Source organism: Hypanus sabinus, chromosome 21 (genome assembly GCF_030144855.1).
Source record: "Hypanus sabinus isolate sHypSab1 chromosome 21, sHypSab1.hap1, whole genome shotgun sequence".
In the NCBI taxonomy this organism is placed as follows: Eukaryota; Metazoa; Chordata; class Chondrichthyes; order Myliobatiformes; family Dasyatidae; genus Hypanus; species Hypanus sabinus.
The window spans coordinates 47996975-48024134 of record NC_082726.1 but is presented as its reverse complement, the minus strand read 5'-3'; the positions used below and the strand labels follow the sequence as shown (position 1 = coordinate 48024134).

At 41.0% G+C, this 27160-nt stretch overlaps 1 protein-coding gene across 1 annotated transcript in view; it reads right to left on the bottom strand.

Moving 5' to 3' along the window:
* Nucleotides 1–27160, bottom strand: part of cdh23 (cadherin-related 23) — a 1109092-nt gene that overhangs the window by 793955 nt on the left and 287977 nt on the right. The window contains exon 10 of the mRNA XM_059946450.1: nucleotides 2143–2221. Coding sequence (XP_059802433.1) covers nucleotides 2143–2221 — 79 coding nt within the window. The remainder of the gene's footprint in view (nucleotides 1–2142; nucleotides 2222–27160) is intronic.

The window sequence follows — 27160 nt, the reverse complement described above, 5'->3', positions numbered from 1 at the left end:
GGGCCGAAGGGTACAAAGTCGCCCCCTCCTTTTTGAGAATCGCAAGATCGCTATTAATTCGGGTCTGGGACCCAGGAAATGAGACAGAGACGTCCAGAAAACACAAGGTTTGGAATGTGTCCTGACCTCAGCGAAACAGAACCGCTGATAACCACCATTGTCTCTTGGAGACGGAATTGTGTATTGAGTACTGTACTATTCATTGAAACCCCTCAGGGGACAGCCAGAGTGGGCTGGTTGAGGGATTGCATCATCCCAATCTGATTGATATCTGAGACCCCGTGAGTAAGGATAAAAGAGGTTCCGGGGAACAACCCCTTTAGACGCACCAGGAGAAACACTAGAAATCCCATGACAGCGTTTGATAGCGAAAGCCGGTGGGGGCTCGTGTGCGTCCTCCCTTGCCTGGGTGGCGGGCTCACCACGGAAGAACGGCTTAGCTAAAGGAGAGGCCACAAGTGAACGGCCATGACAACGAGACACCTGACGGATTGAAATCATAAAGGAAAGCTGGCAAGTTATTCTCCTAAATCTCTCTCTCTCTCCAACAATTGAAACACAGCGGTCCCCAATGGCTGAGCCTGTATGAACTGAATGAACTATATATTTCCATTGGACAATACATTATCCCCTAGACAACGATAGAGCTTATTTCTTATTATTATCCCCGCACTTTTAGATTTAGTATTGACGACGTACATTATCTGTATATTTGCATTGATATTATTTTTGTGTATATTTACTAATAAATACTGTTAAAAATAGTATCATCAGACTTCAACGGACGTCTCTATCTTTGCTGGTAAGTAACCCAGTTACAGGGTTTGTATCGGGGCAAACAATAGTTGATTGTCAGTGAGGAGCAGATGTTATTTCCGATCCACAGGGACTATAGTCTCCCTGTGAGGAAGTCAAGGATCCAGTTGCAGAGGGAGTTACAGAAACCCATACTTTGGAGCTTGGTGATTCGTACTGTAATTATGTTGAATACAGTCAATAAACAGCAGCCTGGTATAGGAATTACTATTGTCCAGGTGATCCAAGGCTGAGTGGAGAGCCTGTGAGATTGCATTCGCTGTAGACCTATTACTGCCGTTGGCAAATTGCAGCAGATTGAAACACCAAGAGAAATTGCACGTAGACTGAAACCTTTCTCTTAATGGATTGTTTCACCACATTAATGGTTGACAGACTCAGGGGAGCTAGAAGTACATCAGTCTGAAGTTCCAGTATAGACTGAACTAGCAGCACTGGATTTTTGCCAGAGTGGCATCTGCTTCACACTTGCTCCTGCAGAACAAGCAGTACTGCCATTTAATATCCATTCAAAATGGCCTGTGCATTGAGTGGCTCAGTATCATTCTGTGACACTGAAGATACATACATACATGCCAGGGCAAGGGAGAGCGGCAGACTCCTTTCCCCTGAGGATATTCATCAACCACAAGAAATTTGATTGTTTCATAACCATAGGGCTCTGGTGCCCCAATTCCAGATTTTCCAAGCAAATTGAATTCAAATGTCACAAGATTAGGCCTCTGAAATCCGGTACCACAACCACAATCTCACAACAAATGACTTACATCAACTGGAGTTCAGTTCCAAGTGAGTAAAGCCCTTGGATAGATCACTTTTTCCCCTCCATCTATTAACAATGATCACCCACCATGAATTTCACTGAACAGCTGATGCAGCTGCTATCAGGAAGCTACAGAAATACTTCCTATAGATACTACAGAGTGTTGCACGATTGTGCAAAAGTTATTTCGTCTTTGCATGATGTCTTTTTCAATGTCTTTTCTCCACATTCTTTTGTAAATAAAGGCATCATATTCCAGGAAAAAAAACATAAAGGAATTTATTTTGCAAGCCTATATCACTGTGTGGGAGCAGAGCATGAAATTCTCTCTTAACTCCTGTCATCTCTGTCAGGCTTCATGATAAGGCACTTCCACTTGGCAAAAAACTAAGTTTACAAAATGTTCTCATTTGTAATGGTTATATTACTCAATAAATCTATTATTCACTCCATGCTTTTCATACGATTACAAATTTTAGTACAAAATTGAAAATGGAGTTTCTTATTCATTTTTCTTTAGCTAGTCGAAGGCAGAAAGGCTAATTCAAGGCTAATTCTCTCACCCGAAATGATGGTGTAACCAATCCCACGAGGTCTTCCCCTGTCCTGATCCAATGCTGTAATTACTCGTACAGTCTGCCCCTGAAATATAATTGCAAACAAACAGAAACTTTTACTTAGAAGGAAGAATTTGTAGTTGCATTTCGCTTTTCACAGTGGCCACTTTCATAAAGTCCTTTGAGATGAATAACGTAAGTTTATGCAAGATGAGTAGGACTTTACTTTTCTGCATAGCAAACAACACATTGTACAACAATCTGTGACACTGTGAAAACTGTCCACTTAAATAGTTGAGGAAAAAGATCTTAAGAAATCAAGGCAAATCCCTTCAATATAATAACCAGATTAAAGTGAATGGTCACAGTCCTCTTTCAAAGTTAGGAGAGCCTAAAACTAGAGGACATAGATTTGAATTGAGAGGAGTAAGATTTACAATGGACCCAAACGGCACCTTTTTCTGCATAGATATATAGAAACTGTATACAGAAGAGGTAGAGGCAGGTACATGGATAGGAAAGGTTTTGAGGGAACGGGGCCAAACTCAGAGAAATGATACTAGCTCAGGTAGGCAGCTTGGTGGGTGTGGTCAAGTTGGGCTGAAGGGCCTGTGTCTGTACTGCATAACTCTGTCGCTCTATTAATTCTGAAAGAGAAATGGAGCAAAGGGGGATCAGTACTATACAAATAATTACATAAAACAAATTTCCATACTATATTCTCACAGGTGTCACAAATAAGGTTGGGCAAGTTAGAATTAGAACATGGAACAACCTGTAATGTTTTGCTCAACTAATTAAACTAGTTATTAAACCCGCAACTAAACTAATCTCTTCTGCCTTCTCAATAACAATATCCCTCCATTCTTATAACATTCATGTGCCCATCTAAGAGTTTCTTCAATGCCTTTATCACATCTGTTTCCACCACCAACCCCTGCAGTACTTTCCAGCACCCACCACTCCCTGTGTAAGTAACAAAACATTGCCCTACACATCTCCTTGAATGCCCCCTCTTAACTTAAATACATGTCCTCTAGTATTGGACATTTTGGTCCTGGAAAAAAGATACTAGCTGCCTACTCTATCTATGCTTCTCACAATCTTTTAAACTCCTATCAATACTCACTCTGCCCCCCCACACCACCACCACCACCACCCAGCCTCTGTACTCTCCGCCATTGTTTCTGGGATTCATCCTGCCGCAATGTGTAACCTGTTATGTTTGAATTACTTTGTATGACATAGAGGGCCATTCTGCCCATTGAGTCTATGCCAACACTCAAGAGTATTTTACCATCTATTTCTGCATTTATTTCCATGCAATCTAGTCACTCTCTTATAACCACCAAGTCCCCCTCTCCTCCGATCCTCCTGCAAGTCACTCACATCTGAACTAGTTAACAACAGCTAATTATTCCTGCTAATAAGATTAAATTGTGAATGTGGAAAACCAATGGAGCCCCTGGGGTTACAATGTGCAAACTCCATGCAGACAGCAGTGGTCAGACTGAACTCAAGTCACAATGTCCATAAGGTTGCAGTGCTACCTGCCGCGTCACTGTGACGCCCACTTAACTGCAGAGATTGCTGTAAGTCAACAAGGCAGCCACTTTATGCACAGAGAGCTCCCATGAAAAGCAACAGTGGTCAGGTGGCCAAACTTCGCTATATAAAAAAAATGGCCTCACAGATTCAAAAGAGTGTCAGCGAATCTCCAATCTTGGAGCAGACAGGTCCTTGAGTAAATGTCTCCTCCGTACTACATTAAAACTTCACCTCAGACTTTTCCTCCCTTTGTCCTGATGAAGGGTTTCAGCCCAAAACACTGACTGTTTATTCCCCTTCAATGATGCCGCCTGACCTTCTGCATTTTGCGTGTGTTTGCCTCCCTTTGCCTTTACTCTTTTCCTCGGGACAGATAGGTCCTTGACTAAATGTCTCCTCTGCACTATATTCAAACCTGCAGTCCAGATTTTGCCTCCTTTTGCCCACAACCTCATCACTCAACATCAAGAATGTTGCCTGTGGTGGGGGGGGAGGGAGGAGGGAAGCAAACAGAAATACTGAACCAAGTAAGAAACCTTCTGAGGCAGCACAGTGTATTAGTATTACATGGAAAAGCTGGCCTGAACTAGGATCTGTCAGTGCAACCTTATGTTCCAACACAACCCAGCTTTATTCAGTGACTTAAATCATCATTCCATTTTCCTCCCACATGCTAAGTATAATCTATTGACTAGGTCAAGCCTTAACCAACATCACTCAATCCGTTTCATCTAGTCATTACAGGACATTATGTTCCAGTTGTTGTCTAAGTTATTGATGAAGTAACACTCAGAGTACTGTATACAGTTTTGGTCACTTTATAGGAAACACATTAAGTGCACGACAAATTTATGAGAATTTGCCATGACTGGAGGGCCTGAGTTGAAGGGAGAGGGTGACAAGGTTTTCAAAAGTAGGACAATGAGGGACAATCTTAGAGCAGTGTTTAAAATTATGAGAGGCATTGTGATAAAAGTCTTTTCCCCAGACAGGGGTGTGCAAAAACCAGGGGTGGAGGTTTATAGTGAGAGAAAAAAGATTTAAGAGGGATCTGAGGGACAACATTTTCATGCAGAGGGTGGTGAGCTCCCAAAGGAAGTGGAATACAACCAAACACAGAAATTGGGACCAGCTGTGGGAAATTGGGACCTCAATGTGGTCAGAACAGACCAAAGACACTGGCTCCATGCTGTGCAAATCTATGAACTCTGATATCACTCGTAGGTTGCAGCAGCCAATGTTCCACAATTCCTGCATTACATCAATGCCTATATTTCATATTTCTCATGTGTTTTTTATGACACTGCAATTCAGCCCATCTGATTCCTGCTAACCCTCATTCATTTGATAGCATTTCAGTGGGTTGTAACATCTGGACAACACAGAGGTTACTACAGAAATGAAAGGCTCTCTGCAGTACTATAAAGGGTTTGCTGCTCTTGGTTATGAGCAATTCAAGGAGGGGCACCAGAAGGATGTGAGGAGAAGGGAAGGGGTAAGAGGGAAGCCAAAATGGGGAATGGAAAAGGGGAGAAGAGGGAGGGGGAAGACACTTTTCAGTTGGAGAAATTGATGTTCATGCCATTAGGTTTGAGACTGCCCAAACGGAATTTGAGTTGTTGCTCCTCCAACCTAGGGTGAACTCCTTGGGACAGTAGAGGAGGCCATGGGCCACACCAGATTCAGTAGATGACACTGACTGTCTTCCAGGTGAAGCATTTCCTCACTTGCATTATTTCAGCTGCACATGAACACGAAGCAAAAGTCTTACCCCAATTACAAGAATTGCAATGGCAGTTCCTTTCAGACAGAGCCTACACACGATTTGCTTCCAATGTGAAGTACAGCGGACAATTCTGACACCAAGTCTCAGTGAAAATGTACACAGCTATCACACCAAGTTCCTCTCGACATGCTATAGCTATTAGAGGAAATCCTGGGTGAAATTCATTTTGCTTCCCTGTATACTGGAATTTCACACCACGGCACCAACTTCCTTGTAATTTACACTCACTCAAGTGTTCCACAACACTGGGCAATAAGCTTCCGAAAGCAATTTAAACCTGACTACCAAAGATGTTTGTTATTTTTATAGAAAGTCGGCATCACTGATTAATATCTCCCTTGCCCAGCCTTTGAACAAAAAGGGCAAAATATTACATAAATATTGTCCATTCATGTCGAAAATGCCACATTTTAATTGCTGAACCAAAGATGATGCAGCATAAGTGATCTTCACTGCCAGCAAATTGTTTTGAAATGTCAAAGGGCGCATTACTTCTTCAACTGGTCTCTTATTCTGTTTTTAACTGCAGCAAAGCAATAATTATTCTTTAAATTTTGATTTAAGATGTCAAAGCAAGATGAAAGTACAAGGCAGGAGAAAGCTAAATAGTTTTAAATAAAATTATGCCGCTGATTCTGGGGAAGATCTTTCACAGCACAGCAAACAAAAATTTGTATTTTTTTAGTTAAACATGTGAAGCTCCTACTGCCAAGTTCTTTCTCAAGTGCCATCTTATTAGCTATGGTACTGTGGTTTCTGTCTTAGCAGGTTAACGGTTTAAGTATCTCTACAGACAATGGTGTGACACTGGTGAGACCTGATGAAGATTGGGAGACTCCTTCACCTTTAATCTGTCCAATGAATAAGGCAGAGCCTTCCTGTGGCTACCTATTTCAATTTAACTTCCACCTCATATTGAGATATCTATCCATCGCATCCTCTACTGCCACAATGAACCCAAACTCAGGTTGGAGGAGCAACATCTGATATTTCATCTGGATAGCATGATGGCATGAAAATCAATAATTTGTTCTTTCCCCCCCTCTCTTTTTCCATTCCCCACTCTAGTCATTTTCTCATTCCTTCTCTATTCCTTACCTGCCGATTACCTTACTCTGGCTTCCCTCTTTCTTTCCTTTCTTCCAAGTTCTACTGTTCTCTCCTATTAGTTTCCATTTTTAGTCCTTTACCTCTTCCAGCTACCCCCTCCCAGCTTCTTACTGGATATCCCCCCCCCCCCACCAATCTCCTCACCCATTCTCACTTGTACCATTCCCTCTCCTATTTTCTTATTCTGGCTTCTGCCTTCTTCCTTTGCAGTCCTAATGAATGGTCTCAGCTTGAAACAACGATTGTTTATTAGATAGAAACATAGAAAACCTACAGCACAATACAGGCCTTTCAGCTGCTCACAATGCTGTGCCAAACATATACTTACTTTAGAAATTACCTTGGGTTACCTATAGCCCTCTATTTTTCTAAGCTCCATATACCTATCCAGGAGTCACTTAAAAGACCCTATCGTATCTGCCTCCACTACCGTCACTAGCACTAGCATTCCATGAACTCACCACTCCCTGCGTAAAAATACTTATCCCTGACATCTCCTCTGTACCTACTTCCAAGCACCTTAAAACTGTGCCTTCTTGGGTTAGTTATTTCAGCCCTGGGTAAAAGCCTTTGACTATCCACACAATCAGTGCCTCTCATCATCTTATACAACTCTATCAGGTCACCTCTCATCCTCCATCGCTCCAAGGAGAAAAGGCTGAGTTCACTCAACCTATTCCCATAAGACATGCTCCCCAATCCAGGCAACATCCTTGTAAATCTCCTCTGCACCCTTTCTATAGTTTCCACATCCTTCCTGTAGTGTGGTGACCAGAACTGAGCACAGTACTCCAAGTGGGGTCTGACCAGGGTCCCATATAGCTGCAACATTACCTCTCGGCTCTTGAACTCCAACCCACGGTTCATGAAGTTCAATACACTGTAGGCCTTCTTAACCATAAAGTAAACCTGCGCAGCAACTTTGAGTGTCCTATGGACTCAGACCCCAAGATCTCTCCAATCCTCCACACTGCCAAGAATCTTACCATTAATACTATATTCTGCCATGATATTTGACCTACCAAAATGAACCACCTCACACTTACCTGGATTGAACTCCAACTACCACTTCTCAGCCCAGTTTTGCATTCTATCAATCTCCTGCTGTAATTTCTGACAGCCCTCCACACTATCCACAACACCCTAACCTTTGTGTCATCAGCAAATTTACTAACCCATCTCTTAACCTCCTCATCCAGGTCATTTATAAAAATTACGAAGAGTAAGGGCCCCAGAACAGATCCATGAGGCACTCCACTGGTCACCAACCTGCATGCAGAATATGACCCGTCTACAACCATTCTTTGCCTCTGTGTGCAAGCCAGTTCTCGATCCACAAGGCAAGATCCCCTTGAATCCCATGCCTCCTCACTTTCTCATAAGCCTTTCATGGGGTACTTTATCAAATGCCTTGCTGAAATCCATATACACTACATCTACGACTCTTCCTTCATCAATGTGTTTAGTCACATCCTCAAAATTCTCCTCCATAAATGCTTATTCTCCTCCATAAATGCTGCTTGACTTCCTGAGTTCCTTCAGCATGAGCTGTGTGTACTGCTCAAGATTTCCAACATCTGCAAAATTACTTGTGTTGTCGACAATGGGGTACAATGGGACTGCAACAATATTGGATGAGGCAAATTCTTGCCATCTCTTCTTTCCAATAATTGTTAAACATTCAACGTGAAGAGTAGTGTCCTGGTCAAAGTACATTTCTCTGTCAGTTTTAAAGACCAATTTGCAGAATGTCATCATGAAGCTGTGTGTGGAACTGTAAATGCGTACAAATTTGCCTCCACATTTCCTTCATCACATCACTGACATTTCATGAGTTTTTAATTTGATGAAAAATAACTTTGGGAAAGGTTCCATAGAAATGTTATCCTTATTCCAATACCAATTAGCCTGCACCTTCAATGTAAAAAAATAAATAATTCTCAAGTGAATTTTATAATGAATTTATCTAATCACAAACCTACTGATTTGTAACTTAGAGATTCAAGGAGAATTCAGTTCATTCTTTTTTCAGTGAAGTATCACTGGGGTCATTGCTGATGGGTTCTGGAATTGTTAATGGGATTAAGGGTAAAGTGTTAAAGAACATAGCTCATAGATTCCAGTCTTTGAATGGACAGCTGTTGTGAACTGAATTAAAACCCTACAAAAACCATTTTAACAGATTAAACGCATTACTATATTCTTTTCTAATTTTTAACAAAGAAGGTTTGCAATTTCCAAAGAGATTCAGTTACCCTTGGGAATCAGTGGAAATGCATGGGACAGCTTGAGGAACACCATGTTAGGGAGGGTCCAGGGGTTTACAGAGCATGCAGAGATCTACTAGAATGGCCTCAAGGGTGAATGACTTCAGATGCAGAGGGAGAAAAGAGAATATGGGATTGTTTTTCTTATGAAGGAGAGTAACAAAGGGTTTCAATATAAAAAGTTTGGCTTGGATTGGATTAGTTTATTATTGTCACATAAACTGAGGTACAAAGAAAGTGAAAGGCTTCTCTTGTATAATACTGTTTTTACAGATCAAATCATGACACAGTGCATTAAGCTAGAATTATATAAAACAATAAGCAATGCAGAATAAAGTACAAAAGCTACCAACAAAAGCGCAGTCCAGGTAACCGATCAAATACAAGATCATAATGATTTAAATTGTGACACAAAGAGTTCATCTTATTGAATAAGAAGCATGTTCAAAGGGATAATAAAGTGGGGTAGAAGCTGTCCTTGAGCCTGGTGGCCCTACCAATCCTTGGTCACTGTTTCATTCAGGTTTAAAGTAATGTTGCCCCTTCTACACTGAAATGTTTGATTTTGTTTGGTTTAGAAAAAAAATCAGATTCTTGGAATCTTGCAGAACTAAAAGGAGACATTTGACCCAGTATATCTCCATTTTCTCTGAAAGTATACTCTATTTAATGGCATTCCATTGTTTTTCCCCCAAGTGTGTGTAGGTAAATGATAGAATCTGGATGAAGTTGATGGGGCTGTGGGAAGAGGAAACGTTGTTTAATTTGGTATTGTGTACTGCACAAATATTGTTGGCCAAAAGGCTTCTTCCTGTACTGCTCTACATTCTAATCAAATAGGATTCATGTGGGTGGATGATTGATGACCAGCACAGACTTGGTGGGCAGAAGGGCCTATTTCTCTGCTCTATGGATCTATATACAGAAAGCAATTACCATGTGCCCATCACTGCTTCAAAACAGCACCTGGTTTGCACTGTTAAAAACATTTTATCTTGTCTTGAGGTCCAACAGCAGTAATGTACACACATGGATTGCTCTGTTGAAACAACTGGAATTTTAGGTCGATTTGCAGTGTGTTTACCAAGCTTTCAAAATCAAAAGTGCATTCGACTTAAACAGTGACACCCATAAATCCAAGGCCACTGACCTTTGCAGATGTAGAGATACAGCAGAGGGGGTGGGGAACAAACTCAAATGGTTTCTTGTGGCAATAATTCACTCCAGTAATTGTCCTTCAAATCAGCAAGTGTATTAAAGAGCATAGCACAGGAAATAGAAGCAATGTGTAATATTCAACATCCCATTTCCAGAATTTATGGCAGTTAATTTACTGTTCTGGGAGATCTATCTCAGAATCTCGCGTTCAGAGAAAGACTGATATTCTATTTTCTTAGAGCGAGTAAACAGCATCTGACAGTTGTGTCAGGCTGGTTAACTGGAGTAACCTTCAGGGGGACAATCTCCACAATCTACAGCACATTTCAGAAGCTTTCACTGTGGAGCATAAAAGCCGATTGCCAGGTATAAAACTACTGAAGCACTCTGCTAGAATCTCCACCAGCACCATCAAATGAGCAACGTACATCTTATCTGGTGAAATAGCGTGCCAAGTCTTTACCATTTCATCTTAACTTGCCGAAGTGAAAAATCCAGGATGCTTCGATGGACACTCTGCAAAACCTCCTTGCAAGTAACATCAAACTATCAGAAGAAAATAAGGACAGGGACACGGTACTCCAATCTGTGGCGCCATTCAAAATTAGTTTAGCTGATCGGTCCTATGCCTCATCTTTTCTTTTGTGCCAGTTTCTCACGGCTCTCCATGTCAAACATGATTCTACTTCCTTATTAAATCACCCCTCTTCCATGGACAAGTCTCACAAATATAGAAGGTCTTGGGGAAACAAAAGGGTTCAGTTTTTGCAGACGCCCATAGGTGGATTTCACCCGCAATTTAGAAAATACACAAAAATTATTCAATACGGTCACCATACCACGGAGCTGCAGTGAATGGCATCTGAAGCACACAAGTCTGATAACAAAAGATCAATTACTAAAAGTGGAGAGGGAGAGGAAACTAGTTTGCCATTTATTGAAACAAAGATGGTACGTTGGTCAAACTTTTAAAAGGTAATATCATGGGAACTTATTTGTACGTGGGGGTATCCAGAAGCTGAGTGTTAGTAACCCAAGACAGCTGTAACAGAAATCAAGGGCTCCCCTTCCTCATAGTTGCAGACACTCCCTGCAATACAAAAACTCCCCAAAATACCCCATCAGGAAGGACAGTCACACTCCTAGGGACAACTTCACTTCATCTCAATTAAGCTTCTTAGGGTGAAAACACAGTACAGTGAGTGCTTGCATGTACAGACAAAACCCTCAAGACATCCCTCCTTATTCCTGTCACGAATCTGAAGAGGCAGAATTACCAGTGGAAGAATTAAATACATTAGTCAACCAATTGATACAAAAACGGAGGAGGAAGAAATCTGGCAAACAACGATGATCATTTTGAAAAGCAGCTCCATTATGCTGTCCTAACAGCAATGTAATATTTCAAAACTGGCACAATAAAAATATCAGAAAATATGTAGTATGCTGCATTATATTGCAGATTTTGAAAAATTATGCTCTTTCCTAAAGGCGGCAGCATGAAGCACAGTTATGGATTTAATTGACTGCAGCTGTCTCACAGTGTTACTTAAAAACCCTTAAATTATCAATGAATAACATTTCTGTTCACACAATGCCTTAATGTTAACTACTCTCTTGTAAGTAGTGACACAGGAAGCCCACCCACTGAAAATACATACACCCACGGGAAACCCCCCTCCTACAAATTCTACCGTAACATTGAATGCCACCCCACTTCCTCTCACTTGCAAATCCTTGCAATCCTAGCAAATACACTTTTAGGTACAGACTTACAATGCGTTTATAGATGTACTTCCCTACTCTACAGGATATGCCAACCCTTTGTTCACTACACTCTTTCAATCTGAAATGTCACCTGCCAATTGTGTAATTTCATAATTTGTTTTAAAGTGGATCTTTATTTCTAAAAGACCTTTATCAACCATCCACATTACAAAGACTGAGATTGCTTTTTACCAATTAACAGAGATTGAACAAACAGCAAAAGCACTTCAACTCACATCAGTATGAGTCTAACATCATCGACATAATACCTATTTGCAACACACTGTATGTGGGCAAAAGAGTTTGCAGTTATGCAATTCCTTTCAATACCTTGAACCCCTAGAGCTTGCTACAAGAAGTGCCTTTGAGATATAGTTGCTGATGGAAGGTTGGAAACTTGGCAGCTAATTTTCATACAACAATGTTCCCTAAACAGCGACAATTTGCTTTACAGATTCAAGTTGGAGGACCAAAATTGCCCAGGTTTTCAGGGATAAATTCTCTGCTCATCTTCCAACAATGCCTTGAGAATTCCGTGGAACAAAGGAGACTGAGGAGAGATTCAATTGCAGTGCTTAAAACAACTAAGGGGCTGGGACAGAGTAAATGGAGGGGATGTGTTTCCATCAGCACCATATCTAGTTTAAAAATCTCTTTTCAGACAAATGAGGTGAAATTGTTTCTCTGAGGACTGTGAATCTTTAGAAGTCTCTTCTGCAAAGAAAGGTTCAAAGATTCAAAGGCAGAGATAGAATAAGTTCTTGATTGGCACAGTGGGAAATCGGATAAAGAGGGAAGTGAAGTTGAAGTGCTCTTCCAGGTTCCTTTTAAAATTCCTTTCTCTCACCTTAAACTTGCACTTTCTTCTTTCTGCTATCATGGGGAAAAGGGTTTGACTTTATCTATCCCTCTCATTATCTTATATAATTTTATCAGGACACTCCACAACCTCCTTTGTCCCTTTGCATTTAGTTGGATGATGAAATTTTAATCACAAAGTTACCATATTATTATAAACTCATCTCATTCTCAAATCTGCCATCCCTATCAGATTTGGTCCTTGAGACTTCCACACTTCAATGTGGTTAACACCTAATTGCCTTCTGAAATGTGCTAGAAAAAGCCACTCTGTTCAAGGCAAACTACGAACTTTGGCTGTCTTCCAAGGTGATACCTTTGGCACTGCACTACACTGTAGTTTGGAGACTAACCTACACCGTATTGAAAAAAGAATTCACCTAGAATGGGGTCAGAAATTGAAAGCAAGAGATCCATGTTAAGCCAAATTATGGGGCAGCATGATCGATAAGTGACATTTAAGACTGAAAAGGTGTACTGAACAAAGGATTGGCCAATTCTGGAAAGTAGGGCAGTTCAGATTCAGAATCAGATTTAATATCACCAGCAGCAGTACACTGCAAAACATAATATAGGAAAAAATAAGTCAATTACAGTGAGAGAGGGAGAGGGGGAGGGAGAGGGGGGGAGAGAGAGAAAGAGAGAGAGAGAGAGAGAGTGTGTGTGTGTGCGTGCGCGTGTGTGTGTGTACACAGTTAAGTTAAAATAATGCAATAATAGAAATAATAAAAATGAGCTGGTGTTTCTGGGTTCTATGTCCATTAAGGAATCGAATGGCAGAGGGAAAGAAGCTCTTCGTGAGTCATTGAGTGTGTGCCTTCAGCCTTCTGTACCTCCTTCTTGATGGTAACAATGAGAATAGGGCATGTCCTGGTTGATGGGGATTCTTAATAATGCCTTTCTGAGATGCTGCTCCTTGAAGATGCCTTCGATACTATGAAAGCTAGTACCCAAGATGGAGCTGACTAATTTTACAACTTTCTGCAGCTTCTTTTGATGTTGTGCTTTAGCTCCCCAGCCCCCATACCAGTGATGCAGCCTATCAGAGTGCTGTCCACAGTACATCTGTAGAAGTTTTTGAGTGACTTATGTGACAAACCAAATTCTGAATGAAACTCTCAAACTCTGAATGAAATATAGCGCTGTACTGCCTTCTTTATAGCTGCATCAATATGTTGGGATCAGGTTGGATCCTCAGAAATCTTGACACTCAGGAACTTGAAATTGAAATTGCATCTATAAATAGTGCCTTTTCCAGTATATGCATACTCTTGTGTCTCCTTTCACACCCTTTCCATATACACTGCACTTGTCTATTCTAATGTAGGAAAAGCAGCATCTAACTCAGCAGTTCCGAAGCTGGGGTCCTTAATGGTATTGGTCCATGGCATAAAAAAGGTTGGGAACCCCTTATCGAATTTGCAGGTTCCAATTACTGACAGCTCATTAATTATTTTGGGGATTAAAACAGTAGTAGCTCAAATATTAATCAGAACAACAGACATACTGTAACTCTTCAAAATAATGCCATGACACTTTATCTGCTCAAAAGGACAAACAACATTCCAAGTTTAAGCTGTCAGGCTGAATTCACAAGTTTTCATCTCTGAGCTTTTCTTGAACCCAAGATTCTCAGATTTAAAAACAAGGTCTCAGTGGATATGAAGCTACTAGATATCAGGAGAAGCCACCACATCTGCGTGAGGGAGGTAAAAGACCCAGAGGGCACATGGCATTACATCTGTGTCAAGGCATAAATTGATGCGGAGAATGTTCCTGGAGTGTGAAGCAGCTGTTGTGTTTGTTTATTTCTGAAGAATTTGCTATGGGAAATAGTTACTTTCTAAGATGATTCAAGAAGTTTAAAGTCCAAAGTAAATTTATTACCAAAGCACATATATGTCACCATATACAACCCTGAGATCAAGAAACAATCCAAGGAACACAACAGAATCAATGAAAGACTGCACTCAACATGATGGACAAACAACCAATGTGCAAAAGTCAACAAACTATGCAAATACAAATGAAATAAAATAAATAAACAAACAAATATCGAGAACATGAGATGAAGAGTCCTTGAAAGTGAGTCCATAGGTTATGGGAACAGTTAGTGATGGGGCTAGTGAAGTTAACCCTTCTGGTTCTGGAGCCTGATGGTCGAGGGGTAATAACTGTTCCTGATTCCGGCAGTGTGGGTCCCGAGGCTCCTATACTTTCTTCTTGATGGCAGTAGTGGGAAGAGAGCATGGCCTGGATGGTGGGGATCCTTGATGATGGATGCTGCTTTCTTGCAACACGGCTCCATGTCGATGTGCACATTAGCTTTGCCCTTGATGGACTGAGTCAACATGCTCTCCACTACACATCTTTTGAAGCTTATCAAGGTTTTAAATGTCATGCAGAATCTTCGCAAACTTCTGAGAAAGTAGTGGCACTGTCGTGCTTTCTTCTAAATGGCACTTGGGTGCTAGACCCAAGACACATGCTCTGAAATTGTAAAACCGAGGAATTTAAAGTTGCTGACCCTCTCCACCGCTGATCCCTTGATGAGGACTGGTTCACGGACCTCTGGTTTCCTCCTCTTGAAGTCAATAATCAGTTCCTTAGCCTCGCTGACACTGAGTAAGAGGTTGTTGTTGTGGCACCACTCAGACTGATTTTCAATCTCCCTCCTGCATGCTGATTCATCACCATCTTTAATTTGGCTTACGGTAGTAGTATCATCAACAAAACAAATATGGCATTGGATCTGTGCTTAGCCTCACAGTCACAAGTAAAAAGCAAATGGAGCAGGGGAGTAAGAACACAGTCTTGTGGTGCACTTGTGCTGATGGATATTGTAGAGGAGATGTGAATCTGAACAAATGAGGAAATTGAGGTTCTAGTTGCACAAGGAGATATTGAGGCTAAGGTCTTGAAGTTCAATAGTTGGTTTTGAGGAGATCATAGTATTGAATGAGCTGTAGTGAATGAAGAGCACCCCGATGCACTCATCTTTGCTTGCCAGGTGTTCGAGAGTTGAGTGAAGAGCCGATGAAATGGCATCTGCTGCAGACCTGTTGTGTCGGTAGGCAAATTGGAATGGATCCAAGTCACTTCTCAAGGAACCAAGGTATGTTTCATTACCAACCTCCCAAAGCACTTCCTCACACTGGATGTAAGTGCTACTGGGCCAAAGTCACTGAGGCAGGTAACTACGTTCTTCTTGGGCACTGTTATATTTGAAGCCTGCTTGAAGCAGGTGGGGTAAGTTTATTAATAAAATGCAAGCCTATGTGCATCATGTAATTTGCTTGATATTAAAAAAAGGATTGAGAGATTTGGAGCTGGTTGTAATTATGCTTATAATGACTGTCAGAGCATTGGTTTGAAATCCTTCTTAACTATTTAAACGCATTAACCTCACACAGAGAAAAACACACAGGATACTTTCCTATACTTTCTTCACACTGAAGGCCTTGCATCAGAATACAGAATACGGAGGCTTATTATTCTATTTTAGCAGAGTAGCACCAGTATGCTAGTAATTACATCTGACCAAAAGCACATGAGTTGAATTTTTAAAAATGCCAAAACTGACACGACAGCCCTTCTATCCCATTAATGCAACACTTGAAGGAAATGGTCGATTGAGGCTCATTGATACATGAGCACTTAATCTTTACTATTCACTCTAATTATCTTTAAATATTTAATTAAAGGGATTGATGCACTGCTGAGCAAGGCTGTATACAAAAATAGGGCTGTAATGAGGATATTAACTGAAATACCTCAGGAACATTTGCTTTAAACTAAGTAGTGCAGCACACATTTACATTTGTAAATAAGGAGTTCCAGTTCTATTACAGGTTCAAGCCTTGTACATTCTTAGGAATTTCACATGGTTGTAGGATTTATATGGAACTTGGGGGCTACAATAAACCTTAATCATATCAGTAATAAACAAGCTACTTTGTCACATCATTAATTAAATTTAATTAATTACCACATAAAGTAATTTCAAGCCAATGCTTTGACATACCCATTATAATCGTATTTTAAGATCTCTAATTTATTTAGTCCCTTTCTGCATCACACAAATTATATGATATGTAGGCTTACATAATTAACTCCCTATGTCTCAAAAATTAATTATTTCACCATGCAACACAGGAGCCATTTTACACTATAACAAGATTACCCAAACATTGACAAAACATTTAGTTAGTTCATTTATTTTTAGTGGCACTGGTAGGGGAAGCTACCACATTCAATAATTTTATTGTAATCCACTCAACAAAATATTAAGTTACCATCCAGCTGGATTACGACAGAAAGCAGCATTACACAGATGTTAGGCTAAATCAGGTGATCACTTCCAAGAAGATGCCCACTTCCCTCCCCTACTCTGAAAAGATAGCTGGTCAATTCAGCAATGCATTAAATACCAAGTAAAGAAAATTATTCCAAAAATAACATGTGTAAGTGTTTCTAATTCTGAGCAAGAGACTGCAGATGCTGAAATCTGCAGTGACAAGCAACTTCTGGAGGAACTACAAACAAGAGAAAACCTGCAGGTGCTGGAAATTCAAGGAACACACGCGAAATGCTGGAGGAACTCAGCAATCCAGGCAGCATCCATGGAAAACAGTACAGTTGATGTTTCAGGATGAGACCTTTCAGCAGGACTAAAGAAAAAAAACCTTCCCTACCTCCTAACTGACTCTGTCTTTTTTTTCTCCCCCCTCCCAGTTCCACTTATTACCTTGTGTCTATTCCTCCCCTTCCCCCCCCCCCCCACCATCTAATTCTGACTTCTCATCCTTTATTCTCCAGTCCTGCTGAAGGGTTTCAATCCAAAACGTCAATTGTACTCTTCTCCATGGATGCTGCCTGGCTTGCTGAGTGAGTTCCTCCAGCATTTTGTGTGTAGTGCTGGCGGAACGAAGTGGGTCAGGCAGCATCTGCAGAAAGGAATTGTCAACATTTCAATTCAAAATCATGCATGAAGGCAAGAGTAGAGAAGGGAGATGGCCAATATAAAAAGGAACGATGACTAAGCAAGTGCTAATGGAGCTGATGTTCAACACCAGTTCGCTGAGTAAAGCATCGAGGAAGACTGAGACATTGAGATGAATGCAGAAGGCGAGTGACAGTTCAGCGCCAACTACCTTCCTTTTAATCACTGCCAAGAAGGAGTCTGTGAGTGGTCTATTGCTGTGTTGTTCGCTGTGGTAGGCGGGTAGGTCGCTTGTGTGCGGTCTCTCTCTTTCTATGAATGTTGGTGATATCAGAGGATGGTATCGTGGTTCTGCATTTATGGATTGGACTACTGTGTTTATGGACTGTGAACTTTTTCAGGCTTATGGTTTTTATATTCTGTGCTTTTTTAAAATCACCCATTCCTTTCTCCTTTTGTTGTGCGAGGGGAGGGTGTTCGGGGGGGGGGGGGGGGAGGGTTGATGTTCAGTTACGTTCTGTTAGTTTTTTTGTGCGAGGGAAAATTTGTTTGGGGGTCAATGCTCTTGTTCCATTTTGTGTAAAGGAAGGAGTTTTGGGGGTTGATGTTTGGGATGCTGTTCCTTTTGGTGCGACGAGGTTGTGGTTGATTGTTCTCCCTACACAACTCTCATGCTCTTTCTTAGTTTCGCGGCTATCTGGAGAAGACGAACTTCAGTGTTGTATATGGATACATGCTTTGATAATAAACGAACCTTTGAACCTTTGAAGGATGTCCATTCTCACCACTACTCACCACAACCGGTCCCAACAATCACCTCTAGATTCTGTCTCAATGCCTCTCCTCACCTCTTTTAATTGTCTATCTCCCCGTTCAGCCTTGATGCAGGATTTCAACCTGATTCACTAACAGTTCCCTCCCCCAACCTCTCCCACAAATCATGCTAGACCCAGCAGTTTCTTCAGTAGATTCCAAACACAAAACGCTCTGCGCAGGAACAAACACAAGATGCCCGAGGAACTCAGCCAGTCAGGTAGCATCTATGGAAAGGAATAAACAGCCAACATTTCAGGACTCCAAAATAAGAAGGTGGGGTGGGGGGGGGGGAGGCAGAGAGAAGGAATACAAGAAGTGTTTGTGAGTCTGGATGAGCATGTGGTCAAAGAGTCAGAGAGCAGTAGAGATCACAGAGGGGAAGTAGTGAGGGGGAGTCTCACTGAACGCCCATCAAAGAGAAGATTTAAACTTCTTCAGGGTAGACATAAATTTAAGAGACTTCACAGTGGAGCAACAAATCATAAACACAAGATGAAATGCTAGAGATACTTGTTTGTGTTATGCATGTACCACAGCTCTGAGGGGCCGAAGGGTGCAGGGTAGACCCCTCCTTTGTGAGAATCGCAAGATCACTATTGATTTGGGTCAAGAGACCCAGGAAATGAGAGAAAGACGTGTGGAATGTCTTGACCCCCCCCCCCCCCCCCCCCCCCCGGCGATATAAAGCTACGGGAAATGGCCATTGTCTCTTAGAGACGAACTTGTGTATTGCAATATTGTGCTACGTGGAAGCCCTCAGGCAAAGTGGGCTGGTTGAGGGAGGGATTGCCTCACCCCAACCTGATTGAAATCTGAGACCCTGTGAGTCAGGATAAAAGAGGGTCTGTGGGAACAGCCCCTCAGACGCACCAGAAGAAATGCTAGCGATCCCGTAATAGCAGAAGCCAGTGGGAGGAGGCCAAGTGCATTCGGTTCCATTTGCCCCTGGAACCAGTGGCTTTTACCACGGGAGACTGGTTTTTAGCTAACAACGGGGAAACCAACTCCCAAAAGACTCGAAGGATTGGCATCATCAAAGAACTGGGCAAGTTTAACCCGTCTCTCTCTCAACCCCAAAACGCTGCAGCTTGAACGAACTAACAGTGACTTTTTTATTTCCATCAGACAATACATTATCCCCTAGACAACGATAGAGCTATTTCTTATTGATTATTATTATACCCGCGCTTTTAGATTTAGTATTGACAACGTATATTATCTGTATGTTTGCATTGATCTTATTTTTGTGCCCCTTTATCAATAAATACTGTTAAAAATAGTACCATCAGACTTCAACGGACCTCTCTATCTTTGCTGGTAAGTGACCCAGTTACGGGGTTCGTAACATTTGTTACACTAATTCTGAACAGTTTACAACAAATCATAGACTCAAGAAATTCTGTTAAAAGCAATATATCCACAGGAAAACTCTTACTTAGCTTGAGATTATACAAAGATAATTATGTCATTAATATACTTGAGGGGTCCAACAATACTAGGTAGCTTTGCTTAATATAGCACTGAAAGTTTTACAAGCTTCCACACGTGGGAGCAAATTATAAAAAACTATACAACATATCTACATGAATAGCTTACACTGTGAGAAGCTAAAGCCAGCAGGGTGTGCATTTAATGCTTAAGCAAGGAAAATAACATTTGACAAACTTACTGGAAGGTGTGACTAGCAGAATGGATAAAGGAAAACTAATAAATGTGGTACATCTAGATTTGAAAAATAAAGTTTTTTAAGTTATCACACAAACATTTGTTTTTTTTTAAAAGGGTTCATGGATTGAGTTAATGCATTAAAATGGTCTGTGGATTGATTACTGAAGGAAAAACAATAGGCAGGGTACATTCAGGTTGACAATCTGTAACTGATGTACAGCTGAGTACTGGGAGCTGGAAATGCTTCGAATTCTAGATTTTGGAAAATGTAATGAGATAGCATGGGATTGCCAGCATTTACAGTTCTGAATTTATGTGCTACTGGTATGCAGTCTTTGTCCTGCACTTGTTCATCACACTTATGTACTTAATAGCTAAGATTATTGCATACCAGTAACATAATGAAAACATAGTGTGTGCAAGGTAACAAAAGCAGGACTGCATCATTGGAAGACTCCTTGAATCAGCTATTGAACAAAAACAACAGGCTTTCAGTCTTCACCTACAATACTGTGTTTTGATTAAAAGATTACAGAATACTGTAATTTGTATTTTACCTTTTTTTATGTAAGGTTTAAAAATAATCAGCATGTTAGACTTGTGGTATATTTTCCATCGGCAATGATCTTGGCAAACTCATGAATGAACTGCTGGTTTATGATCAGCAGATGCTTTATCATCACAAATCTTTAAATTTCTGCAACCATCCTGCTGAATATTGACAATTATCTTCAATTTTGAGTTTGTCAGGATACATCATTGCTGGTTTCATGATCACCATTCCGTTACGCAGCTTATGTTCATCCGACACTGATGAATCCATTCTTTCAATACACAATCAAGATATTTACTTTTCACTTTATGCAGCTTTTCTAATTTTCATTAGCTTCTGTTCATTATAAAGTGCCTATTAAGAGTATTCGGCCCCCCTTGGAAGTTTTCATGTTTTATTGTTTTAGGAACATTGAATCACAGTGGATTTAATTTGAGTTTTTTTGACACTGATCTACAGTAAAAGACTCTTTTGTGTCAAAGTGAAAACACATATCTAAAAGTGATCTAAATTAATAAGAAATATAAAACACAAAATAATTGATTACATTAAGGATTCACTCTCTTCGAATCAGTATATTTCAAGTATTCACCCTCTTCAAATGCACCTTTGGCCGCAATTATAGTGTTGAGTCTGTGGGGTAGATCTCTATCAGCTTTGCACATCTGGACACTGCAATTTTTCCCATTCTTCTTTACAAAACTGCTCAAGCTCTGTCAGATTCCATGGGGATCATGAGTGAACAGCCCTTTTCAAGTCCAGCCACAAATTCTCTATGGGATTGAGATCTGGACTCTGACTTAGCCACTCCAGGAATTAACTTTGTTGTTTTTAAGCCATTCCTGTGTAGCATTGGCTTGGTGTTTCAGGTCACTGACTTGCTGGAAAACAAATCTTCTTCCAAGTTGCAGTTCTCTTGCAGACTGCATCAACTTTTCCTCCAGGACTTCCATGTATTTAACTAAACTCAATTTTACCCTCTACCTTCACAAGCCTTCCAGGGCTTGCTGCGGCGAAGCATCCCCACAGCATGATGCAGCCTGGACCACTATGCTTCACGGTAGGGATGCTATGTTTTTGATAACGTGTGGTGTTTGGCTTATGCCAAACACAGCATTTAGTCTGATGACCAAAAAGCTCAATTTTGGTTTCATCAGACCACAGAACCTTCTTCCAGCTGACTTCAGTCTCCCACATGCCTTCTGACAAACTCTGAGAATTCATGAGTTTTTTCAACAGTGGTTTTCTCTTCGCCAATCTCCCATAAAGCTTCGACTGGTGAAGCACCTGAACAACAGTCATTGTATGCGCAGTCCCTCCCATCCCAGCTTTTAACTCCTCCAGAGTTGTCATAGGTCTCTCGGTTGCCTCCCTCATTAGTCCCCTTCTTGCACAGTCACTCAGATTTTGAGGACGCCTGTTCCATGCAGAATTTACAGTTGTGTCATATTCTTTCAATCTCTTAATGACAGTCTTAACTGTAGTCCAAGGGATATTCAATGTCTTGGAAATTTTCTTGTAACCATCTCCTGTCTTGTGCTTTCGAATATCCTTTCTGTGAAGTTGCTCGCAGTGTACTTTTGTCTTCATGGTGTAGTTTTTGCTGGGATACTGACTCACCAGCAGTTGGACCTTCCAAATTTTTATTACAATCAATTGAAACACTTTGACTGCACACATATACAGATCTCTATTTAACAAATTATGTGACTTATAAAGCCAATTGGCTGCACCAGTGATGATTTGGTGTGTCGTATTAAAGGGGGTGGGGGTTAATATTGACACAATTATTTTGTGTTTTTAATTTGTAATTAATTTAGATCACTTTGTAGAGACGTGTTTTTACTTTGACATGCAAGTTTTTTTCTGTTGATCAGTGTCAAAAAAGCTAAATTAAATATACTGGGACTCAATGTTGTAAAACAATGAAATATGAGAACTTCCAAGGGGTGAATGCTTTTTATAGGCACTGTATATGTGAGGTCATTTTGCAGAACGGTCTGTGGTTGAGCAGAGACTTGCGTGTCACTTGGAACCCTTCCTAGCACCCTGTAGAATTTTCTATTTATGATGTCATGACTGCAATCAAAAAAAAATTTGGATTTCAGAAGTTTTTGAATTTTGGACTTTTGGATGAGGGGTACCCTTACCTGTCCCACAAGAATGAGTGTTGGGACTTCTTCTGTTTACAATCTATGCTTATGATTTGAAGAGATCAATTGTAATATATCCAAGTTTTCTGAGCCCTTATATGCAACCTAATTCCAAGTCCCAGGAACCAGGTTTGCAAATCTAAATATATCACATTTACTGGACCATACTTTCTAATACATTTATCAAGCTTGATTTTCCTTGTCCAGAAACATAGAAAATAGGTGCAGGAGTAGGCCATTCGGCCCTTCCAGCCTGTACCGCCATTCACTATGATCATGGCTGATCATCCAACTCAAAACCCTACCCGCTTTCTCTCCATACCCCTGATCCCTTTAGCCACAAGGGCCATATCTAACTTCCTCTTAAATATAGCCAATGAACCGGCCTCAACTGTTTCCTGTGGCAGAGAATTCCATAGATTCACCACTCCCTGTGTGAAGAAGTTTTTCCTCATCTTGGTCCTAAAAGGCTTCCCTTTTATCCTTAAACTGTGACCCCTCGTTCTGGACTTCCCCAACATCGGAAATAATCTTCCTGCATCTAGCCCAAGGGTCGGCAACCCGTGGCTCCGGAGCCGCATGCGACTCTTTCATCTCTGTGCTGCGGCTCCCAGTAGTTTGTTAGTTTTTGAAATGTAATTCGAAATTTGAAGATTATGGTGTTCCTGTACAATCTAAAAACGTTGTGGAGACCCCATTTCCTGGCACATCCGAACCGGCTCACAATTAGCCACCGTTCTGGTGGAGAGATAGCCTACGGGGGTTTGTGAGTATGTGTCTTTTGGAGCATCCGCGCCCACGGGGACGGGTTAAGGGATGCTTTAAATCAAGGCTGTTTAGTTCAAATAAAGTTACCTTTGACTGCAGTATCTTTATTTTAGCGCTGCGTGTAGCGCTACACCGCTACAACGTATTTTTTTATCGCTATAAATATACATCACCACTGCCAATGCCTGACACCCGCCAGTGCGCGCTTTCTTTTAATTCTTCGATCCAAGCTAGGCTACCTATGGAGTAACCTTCAACCCAACGTCTGTTTTTTGGAGTTCAAAATGTTTTTGTTGCATGCAGAAATGTAATTTCATTTTCTCTGCAGGAGTTCATCAATTTCATAAATGCAACACATTATAGTTTGTTTATACATAGCATAAAGGCAAAAAAAAACTGTTGTATGCAGTGTTATTTCATTTTAAATGTCAAACAGGTTTTGTGGCTCCCAGTGTTTTCTTTTCTGTGGGAAATGGGTCCATATTGGCTCTTTCAGTGGTAAACGTTGCCGACCCCTGATCTAGCCTGTACGATCCCTTTAGAATTTTATATGTTTCAATAAGATCCCCCCTCAATCTTCTAAATTCCAGTGAGTATAAGTCTAGTCAATCTAGTCTTTCTTCATATGAAAGTCCTGCCATCCCAGGAATCAATCTGGTGAACCTTCTTTGTACTCCCTCAATGGCAAGAATGTCTTTCCTCAGATTAGGGGACCAAAACTGCACACAATACTCTAGGTGCGGTCTCACCAAGGCCTTGTACAACTGCAGTAGAACCTCCCTGCTCCTGTACTCAAATCCTTTTGCTATGAATGCCAACATACCATTTGCCTTTTTCACCACCTGCTGTACCTGCATGCCCACCTTCAATGGCTGGTGTACAATGACACCCAGGTCTCGTTGCACCTCCCCTTTTCCTAATCGGCCACCATTCAGATAATAATCTGTTTTCCTGTTCTTGCAACCAAAGTGGATAACCTCACATTTATCCACATTACATTGCATCTGCCATGAATTTGCCCACTCACCTAACCTATCCAAGTCACCCTGCATCCTCTTAGCATCCCCCTCACAGCTAACACCGCCGCCCAACTTCGTGTCATCTGCAAACCTGGAGATGCTGCATTTAATTCCCTCATCTAAATCATTAATATATATTGTAAACAACTGGGGTCCCAGCACTGAGCCTTGCGGTACCCCAATAGTCACTGCCTGCCATTCTGAAAAGGTCCCATTTACTCCCACTCTTTGCTTCCTGTCTGCCAACCAATTCTCTATCCACATCAACACCATACCCCCAATACCGTGTGCTTTAAGTTTGCACACTAATCTCCTGAGTGGGACCTTGTCCAAAGCCTTTTGAACATCTAAATATACCACATCCACTGGCTCTCCCCTATCCACTCTACTAGTTACATCTTCAAAAAATTCTATAAGATTCTTCAGACATGATTTTCCTTTCACAAATTCATGCTGACTTTGTCCAATGATTTCACCTCTTTCCAAATGTGCTGTTATCACATCTTTGATAACCCACTCAAGCATTTTCCCCACCACCGATGTCAGACTCACCGGTCTATAATTCCTCAGTATTTCTCTTCCTTCTTTTTTAAAAAGTGGGGTTACATTAGCCACCCTCCAATCCTCAGGAACTAATCCAGAATCTAAGGAGTTTTGAAAAATTATCACTAATGCATCCACTTGGGCTACTTCCGTAAGCACTCTGGGATGCAGACCATCTGGCCCTGGGGATTTATCTGCTTTTAATCCCTTCAATTTACCTAACACCGCTTCCCTACTAACATGTATTTCCCTCAGTTCCTCCATCTCACTAGAACCTCGGTCCCTTACTATTTCTGGAAGATTATTTATGTCCTCCTTAGTGAAGACAGAACCAAAGTAGTTATTCAATTGGTCTGCCATGTCTTTGTTCCCTGTGATCAATTCACCTGTTTCTGACTGTAAAGGACCTACATTTGTCTTGACCAATCTTTTTCTTTTCACGTATCTATAAAAGCTTTTACAGTCAGTTTTTATGTTCCCTGCCAGCTTTCTCTCATAATCTTTTTTCCTTTTCCTAAATAAGCCCTTTGTCCTCCTCTGCTGGTCTCTGAATTTCTCCCAGTCCTCAGGTGTGCCGCTTTTTTTTTTTGCTAATTTATATGTTTCTTCTTTGGACTTGATACTATCCCTAATTTCCCTTGTCAGCCACGGGTGCACTACCTTCCCTGGTTTATTCTTTTGCCAAACTGGGATGAACAATTGTTGTAGTTCATCCATGCGATCCTTAAATGCTTGCCATTGCATATCCACCGTCAACCCTTGAAGTATCATTTGCCAATCTATCTTAGCTAATTCACATCTCATACCTTCAAAGTTACCCTTCTTTAAGTTCAGAATCTTTGTTTCTGAATTAACTATGTCACTCTCCATCTTAATGAAGAATTCCACCATATTATGCTTGCTCTTACCCAAGGGGCCTCGCACAACATAATCCTCTAACCATATTATGTACATCCTGCTGGATTTGGCTACTCATATTTTAAATTACTCCTGCACATATGTGTTAGCACCCTGGTTAAATTAAGATTTTTATTGCTATGCTGTAAGTATTTCATTTTAATAGTTCTGTAAGAACAGCCTGTTCGGCTTTTAGCATGTTTGGGTTTGAGCTAAAGATAAGGGACTATGCTGTACAACTTAGGAATGTTGTGTCAGCCAATCAAGAAGGTGGAATTGGGAGAAGGTTCAAAAGAACGCTGTGCAGAGAAGTTTTGATGACAGACACTGACGTGAGTTAAGGTCTTTTTGGCAGGAGCTGGGAGGAGACAGGAGAGAAGATGGCTAAGGATGTCCCTTTTGCACAAGGTGCTTGGTTCAGATTAATGGAGGAAGGACCAATACTCCTGTGGGGTGTCCGGTTGTTTGAGATGGGTTTTGAGCGACATTCAGAAGGTGGTGTGCGCTTTCACGCAGACCATGTGTCCAGCGCGCAACTTTAAGGCAGCTTCAAGATGAGCTTCAACTTATGTCCACATTTGGACTGGGTTAACTGTAATGGGTCCTTTTAGGTTTTTTTTCTTTTCCCTACTAACTGTTCGATAAAGTTGAAATTTGTAAATATACTTTCTTTATAATTGTATGCAGTGTACAATCTGTTATTTCTTGCCTTTGGCTAATTGCATGGGAGCAGTATTTAGACAGTATTCGCAAAGATCGAGGTTCGGGTGGTCAAGACATCCTAACTTCCCAATTTTCATGGGACCCATGTCGTTCTAACCCTAGATGGAGGGAGTTTAAGAAAGAAGGTTTTCTCACCGCTGAGTCCAGTGGCTGTTAGCGAGGGGCTAACGAGCTGCATCTCAAGAGATGCCCAGTAAAAAGGTGTTTCATGTCACACAGTACATCTGAAAGTGCTCTTTTTAAGATCTTTTAAATGTACAATGGCCTGTCTCATTTTAAGTCTTCCACCTATGTTCTATTCCTATTAAAAACAGGCCCACATGTGTGAATTTGAACTAATCCCACAAATGACAATGATTTTGCAGAGTTGATGGGAGTGGCAGAAGTTTGCCCTTTAAAATTAAGTATGATTAAAACTAGCTTTTCAGAACAAAAGTGAGTCTTTTAT